The sequence below is a fragment of the Pseudorca crassidens genome, chromosome 11 (assembly GCF_039906515.1).
Source record: "Pseudorca crassidens isolate mPseCra1 chromosome 11, mPseCra1.hap1, whole genome shotgun sequence".
NCBI classification, from domain to species: domain Eukaryota; kingdom Metazoa; phylum Chordata; class Mammalia; order Artiodactyla; family Delphinidae; genus Pseudorca; species Pseudorca crassidens.
The window spans coordinates 23,256,216-23,276,911 of NC_090306.1; the positions used below are offsets into that span (position 1 = coordinate 23,256,216).

At 33.7% G+C, this 20,696-nt stretch overlaps 1 protein-coding gene across 11 annotated transcripts in view; it reads left to right on the forward strand.

Annotated features, from left to right (window-relative positions):
* The window catches only part of CCDC91 (coiled-coil domain containing 91), a 410,030-nt gene that overhangs the window by 201,730 nt on the left and 187,604 nt on the right, over positions 1–20,696 (forward strand). For 10 of the 11 annotated variants that reach the window (XM_067696033.1, XM_067696029.1, XM_067696031.1 and 7 more), the window contains one exon: positions 20,486–20,593. The exons of the other annotated variant lie outside the window; for it this stretch is intronic. In XM_067696033.1, the coding sequence (XP_067552134.1) occupies positions 20,486–20,593 (108 nt within the window). The remainder of the gene's footprint in view (positions 1–20,485; positions 20,594–20,696) is intronic. 11 annotated transcript variants of the gene reach the window in all.

The window sequence follows — 20,696 nt, forward strand, 5'->3', positions numbered from 1 at the left end:
TTTAGAGTTCATTCATGTTACTACATGTGGTAGTACTTCATTTCTTTTTTATTGTTAAATAATATTCCATTGTGTGGATATACCACATTTTATTTATCCTTTTATCATTTGATGGACATTTGGATTGTTTTCACTTTTTGGCTGTTATGAATAATGCTGTGTGGATGTATGTTTTCATTTCTCCTGGGTATATACTTAGGGTCGAAATTAATGGTTCATTTCACTTTTCTACATTTAACATTCTGAGAACTACAAGAATGTTTCTAGCTGCACCATTTTATATTCCAGCCAGCAGTGATGGAGGGTTCCAGTTTCTCTACATCCTTAGGAACATTTGTTACTTTCCATTAAAAAAAAAATTAGCCTTCCTAATGGGTTGGCATTTATTTCTTTGATTCATTTTGATTTAATTATTGTAAATGATGTGAGGAAGGGATACAGTTTCTTTTTTTTTTTTCCCATGTAAATATCCAGTTGTTCCCAGCATCATTTGTTGAAAAAACTGTTCTTTCCTCATTGAATTGTCTTGGAACCCATATCAAAAATCAGTTATCCATATACGTGAGGATTTATTTCTGGACTCTTAATTCATTTCCGTTGAACTATATGTCTATCCTCATGCCAGTACCGTACTTGATTACTGTAGCTTTATGGTATGTTTTTGATATCAGGAAGTGTGCATTGTCCAAGTATGTTCTTTTTCAAAATTGTTTTGACCATTCTAGGTCACTTTCATTTTCATATTAATTTTAGTCTCAGTATGTGAATTTTTTAAAAAATCCAATTAGGATTTTGATTGTTTTTGCATTGAATATGTAGACCAACTTAGAGAGTATTGCCATTTTAACTGTATTAAGTTTTCTGATCCCTAGTTATGAAATGTCTTTATATTTCTTTTCTTTAATTTCTTTCAACAATGTTTTATAGTTTTCAATATTCCTTTTATTCTTTTTTATGATATTCTAAATTGAATTGTTTTCCTTAGTTTCATGTTCAGATTGTTCTTTGCTACCGTATAATAATAGCATTGATTTTTGCATGTTTGGACACTTTTTATTTCTTTTTCTTATCTAATTTTTCCAGGTAGATCTCCAATACAATTTTAATAAGAGCTGCAAAAATATACACAATAGGGATTAACCATTAAGTATGATGTTATCCGTGAGATTTTTATAGATGGCCTTTATTAGGTTGAGGAAGTTCCATTTTTATTTCTAGTTTGAATTTTTTTTCTAATCATGAAAGGTTGTAAGATATTGTCCAATGCTACTTCTCTGTTGAAAATTATTATTTTTTCTTTATGAATGTGATGTGTTCCCTTTAATTTTTGGATGTTAAATTGATCTTGAGTACCTAGAATAATCTCACTTGATTATGGTGCATAATTCTTTTTATGTGTTGCATAAATCAGTTTGATAATATTTTGTTGAGTATTTTAACATTTATATTCATTAATGATATTGGTCTGTAGTTTATTTGGTGTCTTTATCTGGCTTTGCTATCCATATACTTGCCTCATAGAATGAGTTATGGTGTGTTCCCTTCTCTTATTTTTTGGGAGAGTTTGTGAAGGAGTGGTACTAATTCTTCTTTAAGAATTTTGTAGAATTCCACTGAAACCACATGGTACTGGACTTTTCTTTGTGAGAGATTTTTTTAAATTAATTCAATCTCTTGTTATTGATCTCTTCAGATTTTTAAATTTTTTTCCTGAGTTACTTTGGTAATTTCACCTTTCTAGGGATTTACCTCTTTTTAATTTAAGTGATCTATTTTGGGGGGATATATTTGTTTATAGTATTCCCTTAATTCTTTTTATTTTTGTACTGACGTTTTCTCTTTCATTCCTGATTTTGTACTTTGAGTCTTTCCTCTATTTTAATTGGTCAGTCTATCTAAAGGTTTGCTCATTTTGTTGGTGTTTTCAAAGGATTAACTTCTGGTTTTGTTCATTTTCTCTCTTATTTTTCTATTCTATAATTTATTAATTTGTACTCTAACCTTTATTTTGCCTGATCTTTTGTTTGCTTTTTGCTTTAGTTTGTTATTTTTCTAGTTTTTTTTTTGTGTGTGTGTGGTATGTGGGCCTCTCACTGTTGTGGCCTCTCCCATTGTGGAGCACAGGCTCCGGACGTGCAGGCTCAGTGGCCATGGCTCACGGGCCTAACCGCTCCATGGTATGTGGGATCTTCCCGAACCGGGGCACGAACCCGTGTCCCCTGCATCGGCAGGCGGACTCTCAACCACTGCGCCATCAGGGAAGCCCTATTTTTCTAGTTTTTTAATATGGATAACTAGGTTATTGATTTGATGTTTACTTTTTTTACTATAGGCATTAATACTTAAAAATTTCCCTCTGAATCCTAGCTTATTTAATCCCATAAGTTTTATGTTGTATTTTTATTTTCAGTCATATAAAAGTATTTTATTATTTCTTCTTTGACTCATTGGTTCTTTAGAAGTTTGTTAATTTCCACATGTCTGCAAATTTACCAAATTTCTGGCTGTTATTAATTTCAAATTTAATTCCATCATAGAGAACTTCTTTTTGGTGATTTTGATTGGGATGAAGTGTTCTTTAGATATCTATAGGTGCATGTAGAGACATTTTATGTCTATAGTACTGCTTTATAGTATTGTTTAAGTCTTCTATATGCTGTTGATAATCTTTCTCATTTTTCTACCCTTCATTGAAATGGGGGTATTGAATTATCCAAGTATTATTTTTGAATTGTTTGTTGTTCTTTCAATTTCTGTTTCATGTATTTTGTGGATAGTATGTTAGGTACTTAGTATATGTTTTTAATTGTTATGTCTTTCTAATGTATTGATCCTCTTAGAAGATGGCTGTTTTAGTCTCTAGTAATATTTTTTGATCTAAAGTCTATGTTTTCCTGATATTAATATAGCCACTCTAGCTCTATTATGGTTTCTGTTTGCATGGTATATCTTTTCCCATCCTTTTACTTTGAACCCATTGTGTCTTTGACTCTAAACTTTGCCTTTTGTGCATTTACAATTATATACATTTTTAAAATGTAATTGCTGTTTAAATCAATTACGAAAATAAAGGAAAAGACATATTCAATTATATTGTTTTTTAAATTACCTACATAATTACCTTTACAGGCACAGTTTGTTTCTTCATGTGGATTGAATTATTTTCTGATTTCACTTGCTTTAACCTGAAGAACTTGCTTTAATATTTATTATAAGTTTTGTCTGCTAGCAATAAATTTCTTTATCTGGAAATATCTTTAATTCACTTTCAATTTTTAAAGATAGTTTTCTATCTTAAAAGTTTTTTGTTGTTGTTATTGGATATAAGATTCTTGGCAGACAGAATTTTTGTGTTTAATTTTAGTATTTTGAAAATATCATCCCATTGCCTTTCTTCTTCACTGTTTCTGATAAGAAGTAAGCTGTTAAACTTTATGAGGGTGTGGTGAGTCATTTTTCTACTGTTTTAAAAATTGTCTGTTTTTGGCTTTCAGCATTTTGACAATGGTATATCTGGGTGTATATCCCTTTTAGTTTGTCCTATGTGGAAATCATTGAACTTCTTACATGTATAAATTGTTTTTCGTCACTTTGGGGAAGTATTCAGGCATTATTTCATTCAAATATTTTTTTCCCTCCTTTCTCTTTATTCTCTCTTTGTGTTGCTTCCAATTATGTAGACACGTTGGTCTGCTTAATTGTGTCTCACATTTTTCTAACCCTCTAATTCATTTTTTTCATTATTTAAACTCTCTTCTTCAAATTTCACAGCCTTTATTAATATTTCTTCAAATTTATTGATTCTTTCTTCTCCCAGCTCAAACCTACTGTTAGAACCTATGGAATTTTAAATTTTTGTTATTTAACTTTTCCACTCCAGAATTTCTTTTTGTTTCTCTTTTTATAATTCTATCTCTTTATCAATATTGCATATTTTATGAGATCTTATAATATTTTTCTTTAATTGTTTAAGCATGGTTTTCTTTAGTTTTTTTTAACATTTTTATAATTGGTACTTTGAAGTCTTTTTCTGCTAAGTCTGACATCTGGGCCCCTTCAAAGGCAGTTTCCATTGACTCCTGTTTTCCCTGTGTACAGGACACAATTTCCTATTTCTTTTTATGTCTAGGAATTTTTTTTTTATCTGTACATTGCAAATAATGTAGCAACTTTGTGTCCCAAACCCCCAGGAGACTTGTTGTTTTGTTTGTTGTTAAGTGAAGTCTGTTTCTCTTGAATTATGCAGCCTGTGATTTTGCTGTAAGAGCAAAATGGACATGAACACACGCTGGATGCCAGAAATGAGTATTTTAAAGCCATGCTGTTTTTGATTGTCTCTTTCCCTGATCTCCCTTTTGCAATTCTGACTTGTCTGTATTTTAACATATCTAGTTGTCAGTTTCTCTTACTTTGTAGCTGATTTTTTTGTTGTTTTGACAGTGCCCTAGGGTATCCATTGACCCATAGTTTAATCCCATCCTCCATGGCAGGGGCAATTTGTGTGTCAATTTTTGAGTCTCTCTGTAACCCTTTCCTATCATAGAACCTCTGCTCTGTGCACAGACACTGGAAGTGTAGAATGGTTAATCCGATCATCATTGTTTTCCTCACCCAGATCCTCCTTTTGGAGCTGGAGCTATGTGTGAGGGGAGGGGGAGGGTAGGTACTAATCTTCCACATGGCTGCTGCCATTGCTCAGACAGATCTTTGACAATATACAGTTCACATGGATGGGATCATCCAGTGTCTATAGTGATAGAATATATCTGGACTAGTTCTTCTGCTTCAGGAATCTAGGAGAGATTGGAATTGGGGCTTAACTTCTGAGCCCAACTAAGCAGTTCTCCTGCAGTATAGAGCTTTGCAGGAAAGGAGAATTGCATTCATTACTAGCTGCGCTATCCATGTGATATAAGCCTTGGAGCTGTGAAGGATCTGCTAATGTTCACCAGCTGCCAAAACTACCAGGAATGGTACTTTACAGTAATAGGTTGGGAGAGATGGGAACTGTCCCTTGGCTGCTGAGCCTGCTGAAACAGTTCTGCAAGGCTGAGCTGTAGGTGGATGGGTGAAGTCCCTAGGTTGAGTATCATAATCTCCCATTGTTCTTACCACGTTCCTATACATTGTGTTGAGTAAATGCTGCTCAATTTGTTTTAAATCCTTTGATAAATGTCCAGAAACTTTGAATGATTGTTTTTGCTAATTTGACCTACTTAAAAGATATCTCTCTGGGGTAGAGGTTTCTCTGAGCCCCAACATCACTATTCCAGAAGTAACCCCCTTTATTTCTTTTAATCCATATTAAAATAGTGGTTACTCCATTACATATCTTCTTTGTTTAAAAAATGATTATCCTGGGATCAGTGAATATTCGGGAGTTGTGACACTCTTTATTATCACTGTATTGACAAGACTTAAAGTTTTCTTTACACCATCTTGTCTTATAAGAGTACCTCAGTCCTTGGAGCATTGATGATTTCTTTTTCTAATGCTTCTCTAAAATGTGGACTCTTCTTTTGCAAGAGTAAATTCTGATACTGTACCTCTTAATGAATTTTAGAATATGTTTTGGGGTTTTTTTTCAGCACATTACCATGTCTTCAATTATTAATTTAAACCTTAATAAACTAAATGCCAATCTTCACATTGGTAATTGGATTTTTTAAAAGCTTTATAAAGTTCCAGTACCTTTTGGTTAGCATATCTTGTGTACCAAACATCGTTCAAATGAAATAGCATATTTTAAAGCTCCTGAATGATGTGATCAGTAGTTTCTGATTTAAAAAAATAGGAATACTCTATATTATGATTTAAACTTTTCACAGAGAATTGAAAACATTCTGATTCACCTTGAATTAGTCTGTATTTAAGGGATTAGCTGCCCTCATCAAATTGGAATTCAGTTCTTTTAGTAATTTTTTATTCATACAACTTCAAATCATCCACTGCAGAAACTGGGCAAAGAAAATCTGCAACCCAACCCCATATGTAAACAACTTTAAAATCCAAAGTTATTTTGTACTATTATTATGTATTATGTACTAATATCCTTATCTTTTTCTACTTTTAATAGTGGTATATACTAATTTATATATTTTTATTCTATAAATTCTTTGAAGGAGTATTGTATCTCTGCAAAAATTTCTACTTTGGGACTGCTGAGAACTTCTATTAGTAGAGCTGATTGATTATTTTGAAGTCAGACAGACCTGGATCTAAGCTCCAGCTCTGGTGCTTACTAACAGTGTTACCTTGGGCAGTTTCTTATATATAAATTTTAATTTCCCCATGAATAAATGAGGGAATAACCGTAGAACCTATTCTTAGGAGTATTGTGAGGACCCAGTGAAATAATGAATATTGTATGGCTAATAATAATGCTGTTAATAAATATTGGCTATTTAGTTATTACTATACTCAATATATCAGTTTTCTAGCATAGAAATTTTAATGTATTGTCATTATCTTAGAGCTGACTATTAGCTTCTCACAATTATACAGTGTGGATTCTTGTTTCAATCTTTTTTAGAAATACCTATTTAAGGAAAAGAGGTCGTGGTCCAGCCCTTCATATTCCTAGGCTTCTGTTAAAAAGTCAGCTTTCTTTTGTTCATTTAGAAAGTAAATAGCTTGCTCCAGATTGATGAAAAGGACATGTGAAATTCTGTTAAAGTGCAGAAGAAAACAAAGCTAAAACTAACCTAATGTGCTATATATGCCAATTTTTCCCATAACGTTTACTTAATTTTGTTTATTTTTTCTTTCATGGCAAAAAATCTTTTATCCCGATAATTAACAACAGTAAAGTAAATGTAGATCTTGGAAGGCTTTCCATAGGAGCATGCCACATCTAAGATTGTTTACTACAAGCAACATAAAAATTTTCCTTTACTTATTTGAGCTTTTGTCTTGAAATTGTCATTTTCTAGTATATATGCTGGCTCAGACTTCACAGTTCTTTATGTCTGTAGTTTTGTCTATCAAATATTACTATCCATGATACAGAATACATTTTATTAAGATAATGAGTAGTTGTATTAGTATGCTGCTATTTTGTTTCTGATGCTCTCAACAGTTGTCATTGATCAGGGTATCTTAACCCCTTGGTTCTCACCTTTTGCAGCACATAATAAATTACTTGGGTTGCTTTTTAAAAAATCATATCAATCAATCTTCTTCTCTGGAAATTTAAAATCAGTTCACGTAGGTGGGGTCTAGATATCTGTTTTCTGAAGTTCTAGGAGTCATTCTGCTACCCTAAAGGGGTTGTTAATCATTGTCTTATCCCTACATATTTGTTTGCCTATCAGTATAGTCTATCTATTTCAGCCTGTTGCTATTTCCTCCGTTTTTATTATCCAAATTGAACCTGTCAAGATTTTGTGTGTGTGTGTGTGTGTGTGTGTGTGTGTGTGTGTGTGTGTGTATGTGTTTAGACTGAAATCACTGGGAAATTTTTCCATACGAGAAAGATGAGAGATATTCTGACAGATCTAAATGACTGTCAGAAGGACTGCTCTCTGTTTTTAAAAGTTACAAAAGAAACAAAAGTTTTAGCTGTAACTAAGAAACTAGATTTATCCCACATTAAGATTTTTTTTTAACTTATGTCTTGTTTTCCTTTATGTGGGATAAGTGATCAGTCTAAGAAAAAATTTCTTTATAGTGGTGTATTGGTATAGTAGCACAGAGAGACTAACAAAGAAAATCATACATGGAAAAAATACAGGCGTATTTGCTAAAATAAATGTAATTCTGTTACTTAGGGAATATGATGCCTAGTCTTTTAAAGAGAAAGTATCTCACTATCTCCATTTCTTGCACAGATATGTTTGCTTCTTGGTTTTCTTTTCAGAAGTATCTCTGTATACATATATTCAATCAATATACTTTATATAAGTGCTTGGGGTAAAAACCATTTTAGATGTTGACACGTTCTTAAAATGAATTTTCTTTTTATCCAAAATAACTTTGGGGAAGAATTTTCCAAAGAAAGTATTAGTTGACTCAGTGTGTTAAAGTTCAAAGCTAGAACTTTCGCTAACATGCTGTAACAGTGAGTGGAAAGTACTCAAGAAATTAAGTTTAACATGTTTTTATTTTACTTTACTTTGAGTCCAGTTCATTGAAGCTTCCAATCTGACACAAATAAGATAACATATTTTTGGTTAATATTTTTATTTCACTACTATATACTGAATCTTCTTTTTCAAGGCAATGGCAAAAGACTCCCCTCTCTTTTTTTTTCTTTCTTTTTTTCATGTGGTGTTTGCTTTAAGATAGATCAGTTAGAAAAAGAGCTTTCCCTTTTGAAACTTTAGTATACAGAATTTTTTATTTCTTCCTAAAGTTAGATTTACAAGTTATTTTCTTGGTTCTGGCTCAACTTGTTTACTTTTCAAATTAAATTATACTCTGTTGTTTTTGTTGTTTAAACTTAAGGGATTTAGACATTTTTCAAATCATAGCAGATAGGAGAAGTGTTGAAACATTGAATTTGACATAGTTGACAGATTAGTAAAATGGTGATTAGAAATTAGCCTGAAAAAGGCAAAAAGGAAAATGCATTTTGATTTAATATTTATATGCAAGCACCAAATAAATTACAACTATAGTGATTTAAGGTCTATTATATGTTTCTTGGCCGTCTTGTGGGTGCCTAAGTGAGATGTTTTCTGTGTCGGTTTTTTGGTGATATGAAAATTAGTTCCTGGTCATCACACTCATCTTGAAACTAGAAGGGTTTTTATACCCTCTTCTCAAGCTCTAGAGCTTTCTTTCTCACCCTTGTGTTTTGTGTGCATGTTTTTGGCCAAGTGGAGTACATTTACAAAACTCATGCTTATTTATGTATATCTACGTATTTCAAGATATTTCCACCAAACTAGATATATAGACACATACTCATTTCACAGTCTTTGTTCCTGAAGCTTGACTGAATTGATGATCTTTAATTTGGTGTATTACAACCCAGATGTCAAAAGCCAATGAGTGCTAGACACATGAATAGTACTTATAAATATTCGACTGTTTTAATGAGAAAACAAGGAATGGGCAGTTCTTTTCTAAAGTCTTAGAACATTTTATGAAGAGAATTTTCTGATTTTTTTTCTTCTGTTTAAGTATCAGAGTATTGAATCAGATGCAGTAGAGTTTTAACTTATCAGACACACACATTTTCACTATTCCTAAGTGAAAAACGATGCAAAATTGCTATATAAACTTCAGTTGTTTTGAAATTATCTTGATTAAAACTCCTGATATATTTATTTCCCATTTTGACCAACCTTGGTTTTATTGAGAATATTGGTTCACTGTGCATTTCTCAAAGGTTAAGTATGCCTTAAGTCCCTTTTGCTAAGTATTGCTTTGAATTTTAGCAGTGTAACATATGTCAGATGCCAGCTTGGAATATCACATGCCTGCTGTATTCCATTTTAAAAAAGCATCTACTTGCTAGTATTTTATTTGAACTCTTGAGTTGTTTGTACTGTTTTATAAGGGAGAACATAATACATTTTGGAGACCAATTTTTCCCAGGGTGTAGAATTACTTTTATTGTATAAAGTTCTGCTCCAAGGAGGGGGAACAACTTTTTCTCTTCTTTTGATGTATTCCCTTGATTAGAGATTGCTAACTTTTTGTGCAAAGAGGAGATAAGTAAAAATGAAGTTATGAGATCTTTTATATATCTTTTTTTATCTTTTTAATTCCCCCCTTTTGTTAACCCAAAGATATGAAATAAATTTATAGTTTTAGTTATTTGATTGAACAAGGATTCTTATAAATTCCAGCTTTTATCATATGATCAGATTTTTCCTGGACAAATAAAGATGTTTGCTGTTGCCAATAGCGTTTGGCCTAACAGCGTGCTAGATACTAGTGATTGGTTTGGAACTAACAACTTGGCTTGTCCATTCTTATCCCTTCCATCAAACTTAACCTCAGCAGAGGATTGAGAAAGGTTTGGTAGTTGAAAATAGTTCTTGTGTGCCTCTGAGTTTCCTGAGCTAAGCCAGAATTTTGCATACAAGGCTATTCTTGTGGTTTTCCAGCCAGGCCAAAGCCAAAAGGCATTGGAAACCTTGCAAGAAAACTTGTTTTAATATAGATTTAAGGCTTGCCTTTATATTGTGACTGGATTTTCAGCCTGATGGTCAAAGGAATGAAGGGGAGACTTCATTCTTTATTGAGGAGATAAATTTCAAATTTTTGCTGCAGAGGAGACCTTGAAAAATACCTCAGAGATTAACAAAAGAATTAATGAATAGGTTTTACTTAATTGTTTCTTAAGACATGTAAGATCTGCCTTTCCCCATTAGTTATTTTTGGCTTACCTTCCAAAATGCACTTTAAATGTTATGGGTTCTTTTTCGTATCACATCAGGCTAATATTTATGACTAATGTTGATCAGACTTGAGAATTTTATCAATATGAGTCTGTCCCACCCATATATTGTTGATTAATTACAGATTTCTGCTTATTATCATGAAAAGTCAAGCCGCTCTATTATAAGTACCTTCCATCCATAATAATATTAGCTTTCCACGTTGAATGAGGCTGGATCTGTTTTGTTCTGATGGGGTTGAAAGTATTTTTCAAACCTTCCTTTTAACAAGGTTATTTGGGAGGTTTCTAGTAACATTTGCTGGAAGAGTGATTATATAGTAGTATCTGTAAAGAATATCATTTCTGTAACTATTCCAGTCGACGTGATTTATCAGTTATGTGGTTCTTAATCTTCCATTATTCTAGTGAACTGAATTGTCAGCAAGGTCTGTCTGTAATCAGGCATTTTCAATTTTCGATAGAACTGAAGACTTACATAGTAATTAGACTTTAGAAGAATAGTAATTGATGTCTGTTACAGATTTATCTTTATTCAGTTTTTTTATTGGCAACCAGTAGTCCAGTTAGTAAAAGACTGCATACCATAGTTCTTAGAGGCAGAAAAGATAAACTGGTGAAAGTTATTCTTATAAGTCCAAATGAAGATATGTACACAAGAAACTGCTTTTAAGGTTTTTTTAAAAATTTATTTATTTTATTTATTTGTGGCTGCATTGGGTCTTCGTTGCAGTGCACGGGCTTCTCATGGCGGTAGCTTCTCTTGTTGCGGAGCACAGGTTCAGTAGTTGTGGCACACGGGCTCAGTAGTTGTGGCTCACGGGCTCTAGAGAGCAGGCTCAGTAGTTGTGGTGCACGGGCTTAGTTGCTCTGTGGCATGTGGGATCTTCCCGGACCAGGGCTCGAGCCTGTGTCCCCTGCATTGGCAGGCGGATTCCCAACCACTGCGCCACTAGGGGAGCCCTAAGTTTTGGTTTTTTTTTTTAAATTTCTTGCATGTTTGAAAAGTTATAAAAGAGGTGTGGTTAACTTTATTCTTTAATCTGAACTATAAACCACTGACTCTGAGGAAGAAAGCAGAGATGTAAGAACCAGTGACAGTTGAAGAACAGCATTTTAAGATATCTGTCCTATCTGTCCCATTTCTAATTAGTGTGTGATCCAGTGTCAAAATAGACAGCTGGTTTTGATTTTATCTGTTAAATTCTAGTTAATCAACTTTGGGGAAATGATATATGAGAATATAGATTTTATACCAAGGATAAATTATTAGGGAGTAGAATGATTTGCTCAAAGTATCTTATTTTTTGACAAGGGAACATATGTGTGCAATACAAAATTCAAAAGATATGGAAATATGCATAGTAAAAATTAAATTTTGCTCCCATTGCTGTCTGGGTATCAGTCCCCATCTATGTTTCAAGCTTTATGACTTCCAGAGGTGGGATAATTTGCTTAAAATTGTCGTGTCTCTGATTTGCAGTGAATTGATCATCAGATTGTTTTATAGCAGTGAGAAAGGAATTCCATTTGAAGAATAATCCATATAGAGTCTGATTTAGTCCATATAGTTAGAAGCACCAAGTTCCAAGGCTATCCTGTTTTGGTATTTTAGCAGGATATTCATGTAGCCAAATTTTTTGGTAATTAATCCATTGTAACAACCTAATTTGAGTTCCAACAAGCACTACTTTGTATTATCTTATAATGGTGAAATACTTCCATACTAGTTAATATATTAACAGTTCCTCTGAGCCACTTTGGTGACTTTGTCCCTTCCCCTGAGGCTTCTCCCGAACCCCACACAGTCAAGCTAGAGCTCAGCACTGCCGGGGCCTCTGGCACCTATTCCAGTGCTGGGAATGGCACTTCTGATTGTTTTGTGCCCAATCCAATGGATTTTAAATAATTTACACATCTCCCGGAACATTATTATTTCTGTAATATATGGTTAATTTTTAACTGAAAAAGAACCAGTTGAAGTATGTTAAATTGTCATCTAAGTTTGCAACATTCTTCTCTTTGTGATCAAAAAGAAAACATAAAGGAAAATTTAATCTTTGTCAGTATGTCTTCTAATAAAATTGATTTATATGAGTCCTCTTATCTCTCTCAATGTTGATGGCTTTTCAATGTGAGTAAAAGTTCTTTTCTAATCTTTGAGATCTATGTTTAATGAATGGATCTCTATTAATTTGGAGGAAAATTATTTTAATGGTCTTAAATCTAGTAACTTAAAAAATAATGTTGATCCTAACTTGAATCCACATAGCATGAGTTTAATTTATCATGAAAATGAAGAATTTAGTTCTCAAAAATCAGCAAATGGTTACAACAATTCTATTTTGAAATGTTATCAATGTAAATTAAATTAACAGTCATAATTTCACAGAATTCCTTTATTACTGGCAGAGAAGAAACTCTATTATTCTCCCTATTTATTAGATAAGGCATCTGAGACACGGAGAAACACAGTGCCTTGATCAAACACATACAAACAGAGGAGGAGCTGTAAATAAAAGCCAGGTCATTCAAAGCTTGATGCAGGGCTCTGTTCAACAAATTATGCTGCCTCCTTGGAAGGTTAATGACTGTGTATTTAAGCCAAATACTTCTGACACCTATATGGGTTTCTTTCTTTCTGTGGTTTCCGATATTTCAGAAAATGAGATGTGTAGGCCTTTAGTGTTTAATAACTAGGTGCTTCATTTAATCCTCTGAAAGATTCTGAAGAGATTTAGTCAGAGTTCTTTTTTTCCTTTTGTTTCCTTGCTTCCTTCCTTTCTTTCTTCTTCTTTTTTTTTTTAACTGAAACTGTAGCTCTTATTCAAGTCACAAGGAATAATACTGTGGCATCTGAGGGAGAGGCATGTCCATGTGGCAGCTTTTCAGAAGTTTAAAGTAGCTGGAAGGTAGACATGCAGCGTCTCTCTGCTGTACTTAATTTTAGAAACTTCTTAATTTTAATGTGTTGTCCATGGCACAAAAGAAATTTTCACTGGGAGACATTAGTGGTGTTTGAGGTAACAACTCTTATGTTACTAGAATCCCTTAACAACAAGGCCAACAGGAATGATTCCCTCTGTCCTAAAGGTTTTCTTTGGTTTTCACAGTCTCCAATGCACTTTATAGCATGGCTAGACTATATTGAATTTCCATGTTTAGATATGTACCCATAATTTCACATTTTTCTTTTTGAATTATATAGTGCCACTGCACTGTAATTCAAATACATAGAAAAACCTAGGATCACTGCAATTGCAAATGCTTTAGATCTGTAACAAGATAAATTTTCAGCAGCCTCAACATGACCTTGATACTACTGCTTGTTTAAGTTAAGGAAAAGGAAGGGCAGAATCTTTTGTTTTTTAATCCTTTTACCCATAATTTTAGGTATTAGTTTCTGTCCTGCTTTCTAAAAAGAAATATGACCAAATCCGTCACTATCACTCCTCACACATCTGAAATTTACTCTTGAGAAACATGCACCTTCATTCTCCCCAAGGGTTGAACTTAAAGGTTCTGGTGTTGCCTAACTTCTGCCTGCCTGGGTAGCAGGAGACCATGAACCTAAACTTGAATTTGGATCCAGTTTTGAGTAAACTTAAGTTGAGTAAACTTAAGTTGAATAAACTTAAGCCTTAAGTTGAGATTGAAGATTTTCCTCTAGAGAGTTATACTCCCTAGTCCTTTTTACATTGTACTTTTAAATCACTTCCCAGTGATAGTTGTGTTTTTTTTTTATTTCTATTTATTTATTTATTTATTTTTGGCTGTGCCACGCAGCATATGGGATCTTAGTTCCCTGACCAGGGATTGAACCCGTGCCTCCCACAGTGGAAGCACGGAATCTTAACCACTGGACCGCCAGGGAACTCCCCACTAATACATTTTAATTCCATTAATTCTTTTTGTATTCCAACAAAATTTTCTAAAATGTCTAAATATTGCTTTCAGAGATAGCCTAATGTTTCTGTTCTAATGCAACTAAATCTGTACCACAATTGAATTACTAGCTCACTGAGGTCTTAAAAAATATATATGTATATGTATATCAAACTATCAGTTTCTCTTCCCAAATGATAAGCCAACAAAGCTGTAGATTGACATTTTAGATCCCCAAATTGGCAAAAGATACTTTTGATTAGCCAAGAGTAATTGACCATTAAGATAAATTAGTCAGCTGCCATTATTTGGACACTATATCCTCATTTTCATAATCTATGTTGCCAGTCTATTCAGTATAAAATGGAGAATGTAAGTATTATGGAAGAACTGCATGCTAATAGACACAGTGTCCAGATAAAGTTCAAGTAAGTATTACTTGCCAGATATACTTGTAGCATATCTATGGCACTTTTCTGTGAGACCATGGAAAACACTCAACTGGGTTTTGTTTGTTTGTTTGTTTGTTTGCTGTACGCGGACCTCTCGCTGTTGTGGCTTCTCCCGTTGCAGAGCACAGGCTCCGGACGCGCAGGCTCAGCGGCCATGGCTCACGTGCCCAGCCGCTCCGCGGCATGTGGGATCTTCCCGGACCGGGGCACGAACCCGTGTCCCCTGCATCGGCAGGCGGACTCGCAACCTCTGAGCCACCAGGGAAGCCCTTGTTTTTTTTAAATATTTATTTATTTATTTGGCTGCACCAGGTCTTAGTTGCGGCAGGTGGGATCTTTGTTGTCACATGCAGGATCTAGTTCCCTGACCAGGGATCAAACCGGGCCCCCTGCATGGGAGTGTGGAGTCTTAACCACTGGATCACCAGGGAAGTCCCTCAACTAGTTCTTATTAGGATTAACTCCTTCCTTATCAGAGAGTATAGTCGCATTACTCTTAATTCTACTGAATAAAAAAATGTTCATGTGTGGTGCATTAGTTATGTTTCTAACCTACTTGTATATGTGTAGCCTACAAAAATCAGTGCTACATATTTTCTTTTTCACAAATTGTCTATTAATGGAGAAATTCTTGATAGCATTTGAGTGCTTTTGATACTTTGCAACATTGTTTGAAGATACTGTGTATCAGATTATAGAAACTTTCATGTTTGAATAGAATTAAAATGCCTTCCATGGTTCTACATAATTCTGGTCCTCTGGAAGTCTGGTGCAGGTATAGGATCTGATGGAATTCCCTGGTTCATATGATCTGCACTGGGCTTTTTTTCTAGTTCTAGAACTCATTAGCCTTTTTCCCATGCTAGAACTTTGTACTTTTTTCTTTGACGGAAATCTTCTTCCCTCAGGCTTAATATATGACTTTTTTTTCCCCACCTTTTGTGACTTCTCAAGAGAACTCTTGACTTCCCTCTCTGAAAAATTTCTCCTCCATTATTCTTTTCCTTTTTATCCCTTTTTAATTTTCTTTATAGCATAAAACACCATGAAAATGGTTCATTTATTGTATACCTCCCAATCTTCCTTGTCTTCCCCACTTTCCCTATCCGCTTGCCAATAATGTAAATTCAGGGGAGTCAGGCCCCTATCTGTTTTGTTCAGTCTGCATCACCGGTGCCTAGAACACTGTATGGATTAAAGTATGCATTCAGTAAATATTAGTTGAATAAGTGAAGAATTACCAAATAATTAAGTGGCTATAAAATAGAGTAAGTGATTAGTTCATGAAGAGAAACCTGCTTTACCAGGTTGGAATGGCTAAGACAAACAGGGAACCAAGAGGGTGGACCTGAATCCAGTTCTTTGTTCCACTTAGTCTTTTCATATGATTTTGGGCTCATTTCTTAACCTTCGTGTCTGTTTCTTTATCTGTAGAACAGGTATGTAGAGCTCATGGAAAAAGATGGATGAATGATTCAGTGAAATGACTGAAATTCATCATTTTTCATATATATCAGTTAAGTAGGCTCTCCTTTTGAATAACAAACTTGCTTATATGTTTGAAACTTTGAGGGAATATTATAAGACATGCTAACAACAGTTAAAAAGCCTTGCAAAATTTGAAGTAATATTTTGTTCAAAGATAGCACTTAGTCCAGAAAAAAACATAAAAGTGTCCCTTCAGAGTTCTAACTTACTCTTTTGCTGATACCTTTTAGTTTTACTTATTTTATTTTTAGTTAAAAATTGGAAAAGATCTGAAACAGATTTTTGAAAAGCAAACTATGATATTTTTCCAAGAAAGATGAAATTGTGCTTGATTTCAAATGACCTTTTACAACAATTAATTTGTACTACTGCAGTCAAAAAGCTAAACTAAGAATACAATGAACAGACATAATTAAAGTCAATGTTTTGATAGTTTCTCTATGACTAGGCAAGTAATAAGGCTTGGACATACAGAAATCATGATTCATTTCTTCATTCAACACATAGTCCATATATTCCAACTACAATTATAATAGTACCTATATGTTAGGTACTATTGTAGGTACAATAGTACCTACAGTGAATTAAACACTGTTTAATCAGTGAATTAAACACAGATTCCTATTCTCCTAGAGCTTCAGTTTCAGTGGGGATATTTATTATATGTTTTGCCTCCAGCTTGCTCCATAGCCTTATACTTTTCTGCATTTGTAAACCATGACTTAGAGGATTGACTTTTAAAATAATTTAAATTATTACTGCCTAAAATTAGCTATGAAGTGTTCTTTTAAGGTTATGTGCTAAATGCCAACATGATATTAATGTTTCAGAGACCATTTGGTTCTTTAGGCACATCTGCTCTGCAAATCTGGACAAGTAATTAAATTTGATGAGAATAGAATCAGATCTAATAGAATTGGGCTATTTCAAGGGAGAAGAGAATTCTGTGGATTTGTTGGGACAGTAGATTGTAGTTTGGTTTGTAGTAGTCCACTTGAGCTATACGTCTCTACTCATTTAAATTCCAGTGTATGTATATTCAGTTCCATTAAAAATAAACTATCTACTGCTTATGGGTATTGGTTGGTGTGGGGTGGTTTTTGACTTAATATCTTTGTTTTCTCTGAGTCTAATCATTATAGAATTTATAACATACTTTTTTTTCAAGGAGTTTATAGTCCTTCTCATACTGTATTTTATTTACTCAAAATTTATACTTGTAGAGTAGAAAGAATGAACATTTCTAGTCTAAAATGATAAAAAAAAATTCAGATCTCTGGTAGGGATTAACAGGAACAAGTTTGGTAACTGAACTTGGTAGTTATAATTTGAAGCTCAATGAACTTTCCAGTGAATATTGGTATCATTTATACTATGATTTTTTTTTTTTTTTTTTTGCGGTACGCAGGCCTCTCACTGTTGTGGCCTCTCCCATTGCGGAGCACAGGCTCCGGATGTGCAGGCTCAACGGCCATGGCTCAAGGGCCTAGCCGCTCCGCGGCATGTGGGATCTTCCCGGACCGGGGCACGAACCCGTGTCCCCTGCATCGGCAGGCGGACTCTCAACCACTGCGCCACCAGGGAAGCCCTATACTATGATTTTAAAATATTAATCTTAATACAAGGATTGTCACTCACCAAATAGCTATTGCATGTGTCTGCTATGTACAGAGCACTCTGTAAGAAGCTGTGTGTGATATATAAAGATGAGTATAAAGATGACATAGTTCCTGTACTAAAGAAATCTATGATCTTGTTCACGCCTTTAAAATTATTCTTGAAGAAGTGTGGTAAGTAGTTTTGCTCAAGCTCAGTTAAGTTATCCCCTGGGATGATACAGAAAATCTCTGATAGGACTGAAGCTAAAACCTAAACTTGTTGAAAATTAACAAAACATTCCGTGCCTTTGGTAGCATTTTTTTCGTTATGGAATGTTTATATACATCTTTGTTTTTCTGCCTCTACATACCCTGAGAGTCTTAGTGCTTTATTTGTGTTGAGAATAGTTTAAAATAGCTTATAAAAGAAATAACTCTTTCATGTATGTTTTTGTAGTGTTGCATTCAATATAAGCCCAAGGGAAGGGTTCCTTGTGTCTTTGATATCTGTAGAGACAATTACAAAGGAAAAAAAAATTATAGGGAAATGTTAAGACTAATGTTCATTTTTATACTTACAGCACACAAGAAATTTTAAGGCAGTTATTATGGTATATTACATAGGAAAACGAATATCCAGTTATATAATGATAGATCAAGCCATAGAAGCATGCAGCTAGTACCATTGTGTATTGCTAAGCATGTCCATAATTAATATTCTAGTTCTAAAGATGGTTTTTGAACACTACCTCTTTTGTTTGGACTTTGGCACTAATAGTTCCACGGTTCAGTATTATAGGCCAATTTTTTTTAAAGAAATCTTATTATTTTATTTAAAAAATCTTGTCATTATCCTATGGTACTTGACCTCCTTGAAGTTTGGAAGAAAATGAGTATATAGTATACAAATCAGTCACCAGAGGAAAAAATACTATTCATTTTTGTTTCTTAATTATGGTGAGAAAATATTATTTTATTTCATTAACTTACCTGTCCCTCCAAATGATATAATTTACTAGAAAATCACAACTGGGTATTTAACCTGGGATTATTTGGAATCATGGCAAATAGGAAGTGAAACAGTTCTTACCATCAAGCAAAACAATTCTGCCGTAACCCAAGTCCCCCAAAAGAATGGCATTTTTCTCTCTACAAAAGATGCCATGAATATACCCAACAGAATTGTACATAGTTGTATCATCCTTTAAATTTTCTGAAGTCCAATGAATAGTATTGTATTTTGCCAAAGGTAAATTAGAGCTTTACATTATCTAGTCACAGTTTAAGAGGTTAAATTATAGTGTCTTCTATAAATTATCGTTATGGAATCTTTAGAGGACATATAATGTATAAATGAAGGGCTAAAGCAGTTCTGTTAAGCAGTTCTTTATACTTTGGTTAAGCCGTGGTCAGAGGTTTATTTTCCTTTACTAGTTTACTAGTAATTTTGCAGCTTCAGAGTGACAACTATTGAATTATAGGAGTAGTAGCATCATCAGAAGACAGTTTAACATTTGCAAAAGAAAGATAATTATTTGAAGATTTGAGACTTATTCAGAGGTTTTCAAAATATTTTTGTCTCAGTTTTAAAAAATACATACATATTTATTTAGCCTCTTAATGCATGTTGTTTCCAACCAAGTAAATCTGTTTTCAAAGCAGAGATTATTTAAGAGATTTGGCATATTTTTCTTTTCTTGGCGAATGTACCAAAGGTCTGTTTTCTATAAGACATGTGTCTGTTTCAACTTACTATTTTGATTATGAGTAGTTTGTTATCCAGATAGACCTTCAAAAATAGAATATTTGCTAAAGAGTTCTTATGTATATGGTTAAATGCATATTTTAGAATGATTTAGGATTTATAAATAGCATGTAAGATAATACTGGGAACATGTTAACTATAACATATAATGCCTGAAAAAAAAAAAAAGGAAAGGAAAAAAGATGATAATATTGTAAACATCTCCAATAAGGAAGTGAGTGGGTGGAACATCTTCCAGTGTTGATTTGGCTTGCCTTACAATAGTGTTAACATCTTTATATTTAACTGACCGAGCTTCCAGCATTTACACTATCCACTTAAGTTTGTGTAGGCTCCCAAGTTTTATTACTTTTTATGAATATTGCCTTAAGATCCTGACTTCCACACTTTGCCTTATACCTTTTCACATTAGGGGCGTGAACTTCCTGGGGGGCAGCTCTTTTATGTTTGAAATTGCTCAGAGTTTCCATCTGCTTTTACTTGATTTGTGGTCTTGAAGATCATGCTTGGCCCATGGGATATTACAGTGTGCCGAGAGGATGTGGAGTTTTGTCAGCCAGTGAAATATGTCTGGTTTTTTTCTCTTCTCTTTTTTTTCAGCAGCTTTCACATGCTTCTCATCCTGTGTGGTCTTCACTAAACTGAATTTATATTTAACAGAACTACTCACCCTCTTTATCATCTTCTATGACTTGGCCTTTTTACCGAGAAGGTGTGTGGAAGGAACATCTAAGCCAAAAAACTAATCTTGGCAATAGGAAAACCTAAAACCGAAAGCTTAAAGTAGTGTTATATATGAATTTGCTTTAATATTCACAAATGTGTATTTTGTAATGCAGAATAGTATCATATTTCAGATATGTACAACTGTCAAAAAAATTTCTCATGCCAACAGTAGATTCCAAGTTCTGTCTGTGATCCACATGACATTTTTGCTTGTTTTTAGGCACTACTGCAGTCTTCAGTTAAGCAACAAGTAGAAGCTATTGAAAAACAGTACATTTCTGCAATAGAGAAACAAGCACACAAGTGTGAAGAGTTGTTAAATACTCAGGTAATAAAGTTGCACATCCATTATATATTTATACTTTTCTTCTGACTCTCTTCCCCTGAGAACTCTATAGCTGTTTATTCAGTTTCATGCCATTTACTTTCCT